Source organism: Piliocolobus tephrosceles, chromosome 18 (assembly GCF_002776525.5).
Source record: "Piliocolobus tephrosceles isolate RC106 chromosome 18, ASM277652v3, whole genome shotgun sequence".
Lineage (NCBI taxonomy): Eukaryota > Metazoa > Chordata > Mammalia > Primates > Cercopithecidae > Piliocolobus > Piliocolobus tephrosceles.
This window is the reverse complement of record NC_045451.1, coordinates 32,467,712-32,483,972: the sequence shown is the minus strand read 5'-3', so window position 1 is coordinate 32,483,972 and position 16,261 is coordinate 32,467,712. Positions and strand designations below refer to the sequence as shown.

General features: G+C 36.9%; 1 protein-coding gene across 1 annotated transcript in view; it reads right to left on the bottom strand.

Annotated features, from left to right (window-relative positions):
* Positions 1–2,728: 2,728 nt before the first annotated feature.
* ACAA2 (acetyl-CoA acyltransferase 2) overlaps positions 2,729–16,261 on the bottom strand; it is a 29,101-nt gene continuing 15,568 nt past the window's right edge. The window contains exons 4-10 of the mRNA XM_023207572.1: positions 14,807–14,923; positions 13,328–13,475; positions 11,355–11,530; positions 10,677–10,806; positions 6,508–6,578; positions 4,377–4,531; positions 2,729–3,141 (exon numbers count right to left, since the gene is read on the bottom strand). Of these exons, the coding sequence (XP_023063340.1) occupies positions 3,057–3,141; positions 4,377–4,531; positions 6,508–6,578; positions 10,677–10,806; positions 11,355–11,530; positions 13,328–13,475; positions 14,807–14,923 (882 nt within the window). The 3' untranslated portion in view covers positions 2,729–3,056. The remainder of the gene's footprint in view (positions 3,142–4,376; positions 4,532–6,507; positions 6,579–10,676; positions 10,807–11,354; positions 11,531–13,327; positions 13,476–14,806; positions 14,924–16,261) is intronic.

Here is a 16,261-nt window from a genome sequence, read left to right as displayed (position 1 = left end):
TAGAGGAGTGGCCTGAGACCATGTTAGAGTCACCATAGTTTGAGTTTTTAAAAGATGCTCCTGGTGGCTTCTTAGAGAATAACTGAAGAGGGGTAAGAATGGAGGTAGGAGCCTCTAAAAGCTCTTGTGGTTGTCCAGGCAAGAGATTCTGGTGGCTTAGACCACAGTAGTGGAAGTGGAGACGGGAAGAAATGGTTGTATTTGAGCTTGTATTTGTATCTTGGAAGAATTCATAATACTAGCTGATGGACTGGAGATGAAGAGTGAGGTTCTCCCTTACTCTTAATCTCTTAATTTCCAGATGGAAATTAGGGAAATGCCCGGATTTATGAGTTGAGCTACTGGCACTGAGAAGAACTTGAAGAGGGAGAGGGAGCTAGTTAAGTGGGATATAAAAATTACTGTTCAGGGCATGTTTAAGAAGACATCTGTGAGAAAGTCAAGAGGGGAGTTCGCTACAGGAGTCTGGAGGTAGAGACCAGTGCTGGGATGTAAATGTGATGATGTATGTATGTTTGTATTTTGAAACAGGGTCTCACTCTGTCACCCAGGCTGGAGTGCAGTGGCCCAATCACAGCTCACTGCAGCCTCAATCTCCTGGGCTCAAACAATCCTCCCACCTCAGTCTCCTGAGCAGCTGGCATTACAGGCACATGCCACCACACCCAGCTCGTTTTTCTGGTTTTTTGTTTTGTACAGATGTGGTCTCACTATGTTGCCCAGACTTGTCTTTCAAGTCCTGGGCTCATGTGATCCTCTGGCCTTGGCCTCCAAAGTGCTGGGACTACAGGCATAAGCCACTGCACCCGGCCAAATGTGATGGTATTTAGAATCATGGAAAGAAATCGCCACAAATCCAAAAACCAATCCCAAGAAACGCACAGCAGTGGAGCAGTTGCCCAAGAAGATGAAAAAGAATGGCCTGAGAGGCAGCGGAAAAGCAGAGACATGAACAGAAGTCAGTTCAAGGAGGAATGGTCAACTGGGTCATGTTTTGGAGAAGTCAAATAAGGTGAAGACAGAAAGATCTCCACTAGTTCTGGCAATATGAACATAAAGGGTGGCATGAGTAAGAGAACTGTGGCTTAAGTGGTGGCAGCCAAGTGAGATTAGAGTGAAGAATGAATGAACCACTCATAAAGTTCTTAAGAATACTAGGACTAGAAGGAAACTTCCTGACCTTGATAAAGTATTATCCATCAGAAACCTACTGTAAGCATCAACTTAGTGAGTAACGAATATGAGCATTAACCACATTTTATTTCCTCCAGTACTGTGCCAGTGGTCTCAGCCCAAGGCAAAAAGGCAATAAAAATAAATGAGATACTATCTGCTTGATTCAAATTAATAAAAGGGCTCTGCAAGCTGGCTAGATATATAACATCCAAAAGCTATTCATTAGCAATAACCAAATGTAAAAGAAAATAGGAGAAAGGTCTCAATCGAATAACAAAGCTATCCAAGAGCTTTATGGGGAAAAGCGATAAACCTTAAGGCCTGTGCCAGGAGATGCCCTGGGAAGGGGCTTGCTTCAGCCATTTAATTGGTGACAATTCCTCCTTCATCTGGAAATTCATAGGCTTGATAAACGATCACTAGTGTTTCTAGAAAATGGTAACATGTGGCGTTGGTCATTTCATCCCACAGAGAAAGTTTATTATAAGTTACAACAAAAGAAGAAAATGTAAAAAAAAGTTCTGCAAAACATTGTTTTATTATGAGAAATTATACAGTTTTTATTTTTTAATATTTTTATGACACTAGAGGAAGCCTGCTTCTCGGTAAGGATCCCAAACAAGAAAAAGCTGGACTTGCCTGTTGCCACTAGTCCATTAGCCCAAAACATGGGTGGGCCGCTTGTCATCTGCCTCTCTATGACAGAAAGGGGGATGTATGTGCCACTCCAACTTTTTAATCAAATGAAGGAAACCATATGAGCAAAGAGTTGAAGAAACAGTGTAGGTACTTATGATACTATTATTTAACATTATCTAGTATTATTTAACATCTATTATTCAGTGAGCCATGGTTGTGCCACTGCAATTCAGCCTGGGTGACAGAGCAAGATGCTATCTCAAAAAAAAAAAAAAAAAAAAAGAAAAGAAAAAAATTTTCCCTAATAAATGTATAACCCATAAATTCAATTTGATCTCAATTAAAATTTCCAATGGCTCTTTCATGAAGTTAACAAGAATAAGGCCTTGCCCTACTAGATATCCAGTCTTAGACAGACAAAGCAATGGATGTGTTGGGGCATTTTAAAGGGAGAAAATAAAGGATGAAAAATGGCCTTAAGCTGAGAAGAAAGGAAGTAAGGTTTATACATACAGCAGAATATTATTCAGCCTTTAAAAAGAAGGAAATTCTGACACATGCTACAACATAAGGTGGATGAATCTTGAGAACATTATATAAAGTAAAATAAGCCAGTCACAAAAGGACAAATATTTATAATTTCAGTTATAAGGTACCTAGAGTCATCAAATTGATAGAGACAAAATACACTGGTGGTTGTCAGGGGATGGGGGAATGAGGAGTTATCGTTTCCGTGTGTGATGATTGAAAAAGTTCTGTAGATAAAAAGTAGTGATGTTTGTACAAAAATGTGAATGTACTTAATGCCAGTAAATTATACGCTAAAAAAGGGTTAAGATGGTAAGGTTTATGTAATGTGTATTTTATCACAATTTAACATTTTGAAAAATATCAATGACAGGAAAACATTAACTGAAGTTAAGGCAACATTTATTTGATTTCCTTATAATCATATTACCTAAGGCAGAAGTGGTGGTTACTTGGCAAGAATACAATTTCTTTTAATGTCTTCTTTAGTTCAGAAATCGTATTTCACTGGTACAAATCTGACAGAATGTACTTATAGCATGGGTTCCTATTCATGATCGATGTATTTTTGTGTCACCATGGCTTGATCAAATGCAATCGCTGTTTCAATGGCAGGGCATGGCCACTTATGGCAGCTGCTCTGAAGGTCACTTGTTTTACTGTGGCCTGGCCAAGCAGAGTAAGAGTGGGTCACAGTGAGCTCACTGGTCTCTTCAGGCTGTGCTCTGAATGATGACAGCAATACCTTGGCCACCTCCAATGCAAGCTGATCCAACGGCATATTTTCCACCTCGACGCCTGAAAAAGAAAGCAGTGACTGAAATCTACTCTAATTTAAAAATTAGATTAATTAAATAGAACTAATAACAATCACATTTGCATTATTCATTCTTACTCAGCTCATCTGCTCAATCTTTTCCCCAGTCCTCAATATTGGTATGATTACAACAGGAAAAGACTTTGGAAAGCTGAAAAAATTTTTAATTAAAAAAAAAAAAAAAAGGGAGGCAAACTAAAAAGGAGATGAGTGCATTTAGGGTTAGAGGACCTGACACACATACACAAGCTTGCATGTGTTATGGGAAAGGAGTGAGAAGAGGAGGTAACTGGATAAACAGGGGAAGCTGGGGAAGGGGATGAACATTCAGCTCCTTTAATTTATACAGTGAGAGCCTCATGGCACCTTAGAAGGAATGTAATTAATAAAGTTTGTCCCTATGAAAGGGCAGATAATTTAGAAACTATCCATGTCCCTTTCATAAAAATTAGACTCTTTTAAAGTACTCATCACTCCTAAGATGATGACTTTGAGAAAATGATCCAGGAGTTACTTCTGTATGTGTCAAACTTCTGTATGTGTCAATCACCTATTTCAACTCAGTGAATCATTAAGTGAAATAAGAGTCACATTTCCCCTGGCCTAACAGGGAGTCAGAGTAATTTTTCAGCCTGACTTACTCGGTTTTGTTTGCAATTTTTGTACAAACAGAGCAGACTGTTCCAAAATTAGATAGTACCAGAAGGAGGAGCTCTTCTATCAAAACTGAAAAGTACCAAACACACAAAAGGTTCCTGTGGAACCCTGGAAGCAGTGAAAAGAAAAACTTAGCTCAGACCCAAATTGTCAGTTTGCTTAGATTTCATAAATTATGGCACCTAGATCAGTACTCACTCTACTTTCTTTTCTAAAATAAATTTATTTTACTCCTGTAACTGGCACTAAAACATACGTCCCATTAGAAGCAGGGCCTCATTATCTGCTCATGCAGTGAACACAAGCTGAGTGGCCACACAGTGTATAGAGACTGGACACACACAGGAAGAGCTTGGTTCCTAAGCGCAGAGCCACTAATAAGCTGACTGACTCATCTATGAGACCAGATGAAAAGCACTACCCAAGTAACTTGTTCCTGGTAAGGGCCAGTGCAGGAGACATGAAGAATGAAAAATGTTGGAGTGTTTTGGGGAAACCTAAACCCATGCATTTCTATAAAAAACAGTAAATCTGAAATGCAGCTATTTCTAGCAAGTACCTTAATTCATGAACCAGGTGTGCAGTAATTCTTGATCCAGATCCTCCCAGTGGGTGACCCAAAGCAATGCCTCCTCCATTCACATTGGTTTTACTTATGTCAAGATCCAAACTCTTCTCAACAGCCAAGTACTGGGGAGCAAAAGCTTCATTGACCTTAAAACAAAAATTAAAGCACTAACAAAAATCCTTACTCACAAACTAATTTTTAAATGAGAATGGTCGAGTCCTATCGATAGCTAAGTCTGCTGTTTCTTCCTGTTTAAATTACCTCACAAAGTTATTATATCTACAATCATTCTGTATAAAGCTATCAGGTTTGAAATGCGTGCATTTACTAAATAATTTTAGTCAAATGCATCCCTTAGAGGAAATTCTCAGTAATCCCATAAACTGACACATACCAGACACAGTGGGATACTGTAGAAAGCCCACAGGTTTTAGAACTGGATGGATGGTTCAAATATTGGCTATATCATTTGTTAGGGTGTGACCCTGTGCATATTCTTTAAACTCTTTATTAAATTCACATTTCTGCATGTGAAAATGTGACTGTGGTATCATGCTAAGAGTCACTGTCAAGGTTAGATAAAATCATGGGTATTAAGTGCCCAGTGTATTACCTGAAACATGGCAAGTACTCAATAAGTGGTTGCTATTATTATTATTATGCAGTACTAGAAGCTATCCTTCCAAGAAGCTGACACAGAACAAAGAATAAAGCTTCAAAGCCACATACATAAAGGGAACAGTTACTATGTTGAAATGTGGCAGTATAATATGAAAAGTATCATATTACACTTACCCAAACTTGCAATTACCTTACTTCAGGTTTATAGTACTGTATTATCATATGATCTTAATTCAGGAACTTTATAGATAAGGAAACTCATTCTAAGAAAGGTAACTTTTGCAGAGTTGGGATAAAATTCAGTCTGTGCTCTTTCCTACTATATTCTGTGGTCTCTCAAGACGGTGCCTCATTTGTGCTGAGATCCACCATTATCTTTCTACTCTACAGAGCCATCTTCAAAGAGATACTAAGAGACCTAGAATAGGTAGTGAAACTAGGCTTCTGAACCTAGGAAAACTGTTTTGAGTTATGTCCTTGAGAATGTATACATTTACAAATGATTATGAACAACATTTACAAATGATTAGAGTAGATATACTTCAATAGTTTTAAATGTGAAGTCTAAAGTGAGAAATTTAGTGGTACCTATTTGCTGACACAAATATAATAAATTAAGCAGCCTCTTTGAGGCTCTCATCTGTGATCTACTAAAAGTGGAAGAGATTTAAGGATAAACCACTTGTCTGAAATCATGGTTTCCTATGTGAGAGATTATCATAGAGGAAATCACACCTGTGCCTACGCCTTCTCTATTGAATTAAATATAGTCAGATTTCCTTTGTTCTATTAGTTATTTCCCAATGCCAACATCACATGCTTAATCACCTAAAATTTTCAGATACTCCAAAAGTGTGGAACGTATATAACCATCTTTGTTTCTCCACCTCTTCTTTTAATTATGCTAAATGCTTAAGACACTTTAGTGCTAATACTAACATTTAAAAAGAAATCACTCAATAAATTTAAGTTCTAGTGTCAAAAATTATGATAGGGGCATCCGAAATCAAGCTATGACTATCGTATAAAAGCCAAAGATACATTTAGATACATTTAAGGGAGGGGGCTCTATTTGGGGAGAAGGGCAAGAAACTTGTAGATTTGGTACTAGATATGGCTTTTCTATTATGTCAATTATTTTACATTTCTTTACTTTATTAAGTTAAAGTTACTTTTCTCCCACCTTATATAATATTCAACAGGAATGTTAATAGTCTAAAATGTAACAGAGTTTTATACAGTAGTAAGAAATTTCCAGGAATTTATACTTTAGTAGGAGAAGTCAGGCAGTTTGAATATTCAAATAAAAGTAAAGCATTTTAACCAGGTGGGGAAAAGGATCAACACAAGGCATCTAATGAAGGTACTATTTATTTAGATGTACATCATTTGGAAAGACTAACTACAATGAAATTCAAAGAGCAATGAGACCAAATTAAAGTCATTTATGCTATAAAAGTACATGGTTTATTCATGTTGTAAAAAAAGAAAGAACACTTACCTCTACCAAATCCATGTCCTTAAGACTCAGTCCTGCTTTCTTCAGTGCCCCACTGATAGCAGGGACAGGACCTATATAATAAAAATCTTCTATAAAAATATAGAAATAAATGTCACCTTATATTTATGTATCAAGCTTCTCCTTTCCAAGTAAGGAAGAAATAACACAGCAATTATTAGTAGCCACAAACCTTACTATCTTGACAGTACCTATTAAATGAAGTGATAATAAAGAGGCAGAAAAAGGGCCCAGGCACGGTGGCTCATGCCTGTAATCTTAGTACTTGGGGAGGCTGAGGTGGGAGGATCACTTTAGGCCAGGAGTTCAAGACCAGCCTGGCAACACAGCAAGACCCCGTCTCTTAAAAAAAAAATAATAATAATAATAAAAATAAACTGGAACCAAGGTGAAAAGTTGTTTATACATTCAAACTGCAGATAAGAGAATTACATGGAAAATTCTACCATAAACAGCTTTAAGATTTAAAACAGCCAAAGGAATTATATATGGGATTTTACAGTCGGTTATATTAATAGATTATAATTGATATCAAAGAACAAGGCAGACTGAGTGCTCTCCTGGGATCCAAGCCATATGCATTCATAGCACAGAAGTTACTGTGGCTACACTGTGAATTTTCAGGCCATTTGGATAAAAGGTAAGAAATATTAGCAGTATCGCCACATGGTACAGAGAGTTGGGAAACTACGAGGCACTTCAGGGAAGGTTTTATCAAGTAAGGTGATGTTTACAACTCCAGGGGTAGGCAGAAAATTTAAATAAAACATAACTTCTAATTTAAGAAATGCAACTCCATCTAATAAGACTTCTGAAATAAACTTTAGCTCCCAGATTTCTGATGATCTAATGAGAGTTTAATATTGCTCATAATTTAAGTAGATCCATATATTTTTCCAAAAGGTAAAAAATTTGGGTAGAGAAGATTATCTACTTTTCTATTTGTTCTTAAAGAATGAAACTGCCAAAAATGTCTACAAAGAAAAATATGTGGTATGTTCTGCTGAATGCAAGTAGTCAAATATTCAGCATCAAGTTTCACAAGCATTTTACCTTATAAAATGGAAAATCAGTATTTACAAGAAAGGTATAATGAAACCTAAATATAATATTTATTTTGTCACGCAGTCAAAATGCTCTGTGGACAACAAACCGTGTGCTTATTGATTAGGACTATCCAGGTAATGCATTTTAATGCAATTTAAAATGCCAGTTTCATGTGGCTACTGATTTACTACAGGATCCAATTCCAGATTCTCTTTGTATGTCTAACGCATGAAAATGTGAAAATGAGATGGGTATTCAGTAGTAAAGCATCAGTTATCCAGCCTGGTCAGGGGATGAAGTAGCCAACAGTGGTGACAGACACATAAAAGGTGGACAATGTTCAGACCACTGTACATACTTCCTTGTCTGCATAAACAACACAGCAAGCATGACTCGGTATGTTCACTTTAACTCAGAATCCACCGTAACAATATGGTAGGCCATAACTTGATTTTTAAAGGACTCTTCCCAGACCACTGTTATTTACTGGGCCTCAAGAAGGTTTAGTATTCTTGTTAGGAAAAGGAGACCTTATTTCTAGTCCCGTTTCCTGTCACTAATAGCTGTGCAACTTTGTGCATCTCTCTGGGCATCAAGCTATTCATCAATAATGCTCTGAATTGGTTTTCAACCTTTTTCTCTTTAAGCATCAGAATTCTTTCTGCATAAGGAAGCCAAGTAATAGATAATGCCAGAACTGCTCCAGCTGAAGAGGCTCAAAGTTCCACCCACCACCCTCTACCATTGCCACCCCTGAGGAATTCCAGGGAGTGCTGTCTTTCTATAGCTGTGTACTTCCTCAGAACACTACTATTCTCTTCAAGTCATGGCTTTCCCCCACTTTTTTTTGGTCTGCAGCTATTCTGCAGGGCTAAGGATTGCTAGTCGTTAGGTAATCATAGGACTGAGGACCACTATTCTTGTAAGTTAGATTAACAAACCAGTTGATACTCAAGTAGTTACCTTGTTTAATCCCATCACTACACACAAGTGACAGGCAAGCTTCTAGATGAAGGAGGCAGCTGATACTGTGGGACACCTGCAATGTACAGCTCTGTTCAAGCCCTGAGGAAAAATGACAGTCCTACCACAGTGGCATTCTTTGTATTTTAGGGCAAATATTCAGGCCCAGGAACAGAAGGAAGGAAAACAACCCTTTCTTTGCTCACTGGCTATGCTAATCTATCAGAACCTATTAAATACGGTTAAACTGTAAAGGAAGTATAAAATAACCAACCCATGTCACATACATTTGTTTGATCATCAAAAGCATCTAGGTGTATGGGAAAAAAAAAACAAAAAAAACTCTGCTCTTGTGCTGGGCGTGGTGGCTCACGCCTATAATCCCAGCACTTTGGGAGGCTGAGGTGGGTGGATCACCTGAGGTCAGGAGTTTGAGACCAGCCTGGCCAATGTGGTGAAACTGTCTCTATTAAAAATACAGAAATTAGCCACGCGTGGTGGCGGGCACCTGTAATCCCAGCTACTGGGGAGGCTGAGGCAGGAGAATCACTTGAACCCGGGAGGCAGAGGTTGTAGTGAGCTGAGATCACGCCACTGCACTCCAGCCTGGGTGACTAAGTGACTCTGTGTCAAAAAATAACAAAACAAAACAAAAAACCAAAATCCAACTCTGCTCTTGGGCTCCACTCTGAACCTACTGAAACAAAATCTAAAGGTGTGGGATTAGGAGTGGATTTTGACAATCATCTGGGGTTGGGAACCACTGCCCTAGATATCAAAATAATAAATGCCATAACAACATATGGATGTTTAATTTTTCCACCACCTTCCATTTCTAAGACAAAAGTTATGTTTTGCCAATAGTGGATAGCCGAAAGCTAATAAGCTTCTAAGATTGACTTTTCACAGGTGTCAAAATATCTTGCAGTTCTTGCTGACATGAATTTGAGACACATAGTGAGAGATGACAAGCTATGAACATGCCAGCTTTCTTAGGAATTCTATACAGAGATACAGAGTCTTCTCTAAGGGACATGGCAGCAAATATGGTTGAGTATTAATCCCAAATCAGTGTAAGTGGTATTGTTCAAGTAGAACCCGTAGGCTTACACTGAAGGATCTCTGAGATGGCAGGTTGGTAACAGGTTCTCCTCCTTCTCTCTTGGAACCTACCTCAAAACAATTGAGTTACTCAAAAAAGGGCTAAACAATCTGAAATCTATGCCCTAGTGCAGGCTTTTCCTTAGAGTGGGAGGTTATATGTAGGTGGGATAGATCAAAGTTACTGAGCACCAAATTTTATTTTGCCAAGTGAGGCACCTAATTGGTTCCCTGTTCCCCCAGAGAATGACAGGAACTATTAAAATTCAGCATCATGTGTGGTTCCTAGGAGTGCATCCAGCAATAGAGTTCCAAATTTTTTCCAGCTAGTACTTTACCAATCTAAATAATTATTTATAAGTCTTTATTTTGCTAATACTCACCTGAGCAAGAGGAATATTATTTTGACTTCCTGAAACTATGCGTTTAACTAACTCACAGTGAAGAGAGCACTTGATTTCAGAGAGACTTGGATTCATACCCCGGCCGTCACTTACTGATTTGGAACCTTACAAGACAACCTCCCTAAGCCTCAATTTTCTCATTCACAAAGAAGTCTCCCTTACTGGAGACGTGGGAAGACTGAATGAGGTACTTTCATTGTGTGTAAAACAACCAGCAAGGAGCTGCGGTACCACCTTCTCCACATAGCCTTCTCTATTTCACCCCAGGATTTCTCCCATCTCATAATTTATTTTATCTTGTCAGGATCACGTTTCTGTTTCGATTATTTCTGTTATTTTCTGTGTGTTGATTTCTAAACTCTCAAAGGAACGATAAGATATGATTACTGTGTGTTGATTTTTTAAATCTCAGATGGACACTAAGATATGATTACTTCCTCCATGGAGTTTACACGGTCTTGGTTTTTCTATTGTGTCTAGGATAGTTCTTCATAAAGATTTTTTATTTAAACTGATCACCAATCTTCTTTTCTCTACAGGTGACCTTGGTATGTCTACTTTTTCAGGACTCTAAATGCCAAAGAAGACTTATCTCCAGAAATATTATAGAACCGGTTTGTTTTACTACAAACTTACCAATACCCATGATAGAGGGATCACATCCAGATACAAAGTAGCCCACAATTCTTGCCAGTGGTGTGAAGTTATGCTTCTTAACAGCATCTTCACTAGCTATGATAACAGCTCCAGCACCATCAGCTATCCCCTTGAAAATAAAAATACTAGAATAACTAAAGGCTAAAATAATCCAGTTAATCAAGGTTTGAACTAATAGAGTAGTAGTATCAGGAATATGGCAGTACATAGGAAGCCAGTGCACAATCTGAGATACAACTAGAAAAGTGGTACTCTGGTGGATGAAGGAGATTTTTTAAGGTACAGAACACAACTTTACTAAAGAAAAAGGAAAAGGGTGTCAAGGAAAAACTTCTTTCTAGATGTGAGTAGATGTAAGAAAAAATATGATGAACTGTATGCATGAGAAAAAAAAGTTTGAAAACCAAAATAAGCCAGTTAGATTTGTTTCTGAAATGTCTTAGTTCTGAAAAACCTAAGAAATCAGAAGAGTATTATATAAATATGAAAAGATTTTGTGTGGGACTATGAAAACCTAAATTGATTGAATATGGAACACTATTAGTTTAAGCTAAACAACTAAAGACTGGCATAAAAAGTATTTACAAGATACTTCATGATTATCTTGCGTTGAACACATCAGGAAGAATTGAAGCTAATCTGTGTGGTGATACCAACCGATGCGTTCCCTGCAGTGACAGTTCCATCTTTCTTGAATACTGGAGGAAGTTTCTGTAACTGTTCCAGGGTGGTTTGGGGCCGAGCATGCTCATCTACCTGCATTGTCTGTTTTCCTTTCTTTGTCTTCACTTCAATTGGTGCCACTTCATCATTAAAGTAGCCAGCATCATTAGCTGAAAAATAGTAGAAAGACTATCATAAGAATAAAAGAAACATGAAAATAAGTCAAACATATTCAATTTCTGATCTACCCTTTCCTCACATTCTACTTTAAAATTGAGTCTTTATTATGTATTTATTTTTAAGGTGGAGTCTTGCATTGTCGCCCGGGCTAGAGTGCAATGGCACAGTCTCAGCTCACTGCAACCTCCGCCTCCCGGGTTCAAGTGATTCTCCTGCCTCAGCCTCCCCAGTAGCTGGGATTATAAGCGCTCACCACCATGCCCGGCTAATTTTTTTATATTTTTAGTAAAGACAGGGTTTCACCATGTTGGCCACGCTGGTCTCAAACTCATGACCTCATTATTCGCCCTCCTTGCCTCCCAAAGTTATGGGATTACAGATGTGAGCCACCGCACTCAGCCTGAGTCTTTACTATTTACTTACACAACTTATCTTCCATATTGGAGGATTCATGATACCATCATGTGTTTATGTAGATGCATTTTGCATCTTTTAAAAATTATATTTTTAAAAATTAATTATATTTTAATTTTTTCACCACCATTTTTTTTTAACCAGGTACTGCTAAGAGTGTTAGCAGCATTTGTCTGTTAGCTACAGACGTAAAGGCACTAAGTGGATTTAATGCCCCTTTTAAACTTCTTTTGGTGAGATAAGCAATTAAAAGTTACCAAGTTATCTATGCCACAAAGTAATTTAACAAACTTAACAGTGATAGGCAACCCGAAGAAATTATGGGAGCAATCACTAATATAATTATAAGTAAAACATCTTACCTACTTTGACCTCCACTGACTAGAATGTACCGTAGTAATCTACAGCTTCAGAAACAGGGTCAGGAATCATACTAACCTAATTTGGTATCACTTTACAATTGGCAAAATACTTTCTTTATATGCCCTTATGTGGTTTTACAACAACCTTATTAGATAAATAGGGAAGGCAAATATTGTTATCTCTATTTTACAGAGGTTCAGTGAATAAATGATTTGACTGAGCTTGATAACTTGTGCATGGTAGAAGTAGAAACAGAACTGATAACTCTTGACTTCCAGACCAATCCTCTTCTACTATGAACATATAACTAAAAAAACACCGAGGAGTTGGATTCCACTTACCCTTCTGAAATGCTAAGTTGGACTTTATCCTCATTACTTCAAGCATTTAATACTCCTAAATAAGCGTTTCCACTTGCTTTAACAGTTTAATTTTTAAAATATCACATTTCTTGAACTGCTGTCACATTGCCTGTTTTGGACTGGCGCTATAGCAACCTGCTGTGCTACACCAGGGCACTCTAACTAGAGTCTCAGACTAGTTCTAAGTCTCCGAAATGATTCTTAATTAGGAGTGGGAGAAGGAAAGCATAAAAGACCCAGTGGGTCTTTTCCAAACACATTACCCCTTCTTATGATTATGATATGGCTTGTGGGAGAGGACATCCTCTATATTCCAGTTTCCACAGTGAGCTATCACCTCTGACAGAGTGTATTTATATTCCTCAGCATGTTCTACTGACAACAGGACCAGTTCAGCACAAAATTCAAGGGTCCATCTAGGGTCAAGTAGCAATACCACTTTTTAAGTAGTATTAACTTTTTCAAAACAGAAATTCCCAGTTGATTTTGCAATAATTAATATCTAATCATCTAAAAACAAATAATGAAAAGATGTAATAATTCTTAAAGGTATGATTTGTAAATATTATATAACCATAATAGAAATGATGAAAATATTTCCTATAGATATTTATTCTACAGATACTGATATTTTCCAATTTCACTCACCAGCTTTCCATCTCTGCTGTGACTGCAGGGCATATTTGTCACATTCTTCTCTGCTTATTTTGTGTTTTACAGCAAGATTCTCTGCAGTCATTGCCATGGGGAGCTGGACATGCTGATCTGTTAATCCCGCCCATAAAGAATCTTCCAGCTATTAAAAGACATTAATAAAGTGACTTGTTAAGGCATTACCTTTTAAAAGTAATATAAGTTCTTTAAATTTAAATAACACTTTCAATAAACAAAAGTAAAATTAAGACTTTCTGATAACCATTTACTATTTTCATATTCCTATTCAGCTCTAGGATATGTTCTAAAAACATGCAATGTTTTTGAAAACATTCAATGTCACACAATAAAATGCACACATTCCCTGTCCCTCTCTAAATATGGGTCTAAGAACAGCCAACAGGACTAGATATGCATGGTGAGATCACAGAAGTTACCCTATAATCAAAAACTAAATCCTCAAGGTCATATTTTGTAGAAAACCTGACAATGAGTCTTCATGCAATGTTTTCTTATAGCCACCTTTGTAAACCAGCCCTGAGTTCTGTAATAAAGAGTATATCTTTTTCATCCTGTGCCTCAGTGACAGGAATAGCTGGTTCTATCAGTTACTATGAGGCTGAAAAGAATTTGGGACAGGTTCTCAGAGTCACAGAAAGGTTGTTAATTATTATTCAAGTAGTTAGAGTCTCTGCTAAGTGTGTCCCACTTTGCTGCCTCATCAACGTTTGACTCAGTGACTTGTCTTTATAAAGGTTATCTCAAATGTGTTTCGTGGCTAAAATCCGCATAGATTCTCTTAAGTCTCATTCCTTTCAACTTTCAAAAAGGTCAGGTGAGAAACTGGGTGAACAGTATAAGTCAAACATTACTATTGAAAATGCTAAAAAATATAAAATGTCAGTAGCCCTTTCACATAGGAATGAGAAGAAAACATAATTCTTTATCAGTATTGTAATATCATTCTCAAGTTGTAGCTCTCAAAGATAAAATCAGTTTTTGTTTGATTTGGGACAATATAATCTGTAGTCAAAGACGTTTTGTGTGATGAAGAAGAAATCTATTCTGAGATTGTCCCAGAAATAAAACTTCTATAAGTCACATTAAAGATTTAATTACTCAGATTACTAATTGTTTAGTAGGGAGATTAATTCACTCTTTTGTCTATCTTTTTAATCCACTTCTTCCCTTCCTCCATCTCTCCCATGCTTATGGCCACTTACACAGGATAATTATACTACTAGAGGTCTGCTGAGATAGAATCAAATTTCATATGGGTTAAAAATGTCAAAACTAACAACCAAAACAGAGTTTTGAAATAGTTTACAAACTTCTAATCATTCATATCTTGCCAATCCTCATCAACAAAATTGGTATCAAAATTAGTTTTCTCTCCCATAAAAAGGTATGTTGTTAAAAGTACTTATATAATGCTAATAAGAACTAATTCTTCTAAATTTTTATGGTTCCAACCTCGACATCTGATCCAAGCTTGATTCCAAAACGCACATTTCTGACATAGTAGGGAGCTTGGCTCATGCTTTCGGTTCCTCCACATAAAACAACTTCAGCGTCTTTAACACAAATTTCCTATTTAAAAACAAACAATAAAAACTCCTTTAACCATACCCAATGTATTAAGAAACACACTGATTTTACAAATTAATTGTAAATCCAACAAATACTGTACCCTGGCTTACAGTGTCTCAAAAGGAAATGCTTTTAAAGTAACTGTAAAGTAAACGCTAAAGTATCCATTACCAAGACGTAGGGGGAGAAATCTAAAAGGTTTCAATCATGTTTGCCTGAGTAACAGGCCCTACCTACATTTGGCTAAGAATAGTAATACTTAACACAATATAAACCTTGAAAATCAACAGAGATATTAATATCTGGCATAAATGTACAGCAGATAATAAAGGACAAACCCTTTAAAAAGGCAAAAGAAAAATTTATCCCATTAATGGAGGTATCTGAACGAGACCAGAGATTTACAAGAACTAGTTCAATCTAGGTGGCACATAACAAGGAAATCATTTCATTCTTCCAACACTTTCCACTGTTTGCCTTTCTCAGAAAAGCAGCAAATAATGAACCTCTAAGAAAACCTGATGTTTCTTAAAATGATTACTAGGAAAACTGAGGTCACTATTTAAGATATATCGTTATAGAAACAAATTAATGTGAAAATTGTTTATTAAAATATGCCTCTGTCTCTTATTTTGTTTGTAATAAAATGAAGACTTTTACAAATGAAATTGAATTTCACTTTACTCTCTTCCCTGTGTTCAAAGAAACAAATGTATTTAACCAACCGTCCTTTAAAAAAGTCAAACTAGTTTGTACTTCTAACAGTATCATTCACTTCCTTTGAAATAAAACACATTTCCTCATCCTCTCCTAAATTCTTGAGAGTTCCTGCTTGCCTCACAGTCTTTATTCAGTGCCTCACAGTTAACCCTCACAGACCTGGGTTCAAATTCTACGACTCAGTAACCTTAATGGCTTTAATAATCAGTTTCCTTGCCTGTAAAATGAGAATAATAATAGTTCTTGCTTCATAGGATGGTTGTAAGATTAAATGAGATATTGAATGTAAATCTAGCAGGGTGCCTAGCATGTAGGAAGCACTCGAAAAGAATGATGAACATACTAACTTTTACAAATATTGTAGTAAAGTATATACATATATAATACTTACCATTTTAACCATTTTTAAGTGTACAGTTCAGTGGCATTAAGTGTATTCATAGTGTGATGCAACCATTACCACCACCCATCTCCAGAATGCTCTTCATCTTGCAAAACAAACTCCATATCCATTAAACACTAACTTTCCCTCACCAGCCCCCGGGAACACCATTCTACTTTCTGTCTCTATGAATTTGACTACTCTAGGTATCTCAAAGAAGTAGAAACATACAGTAT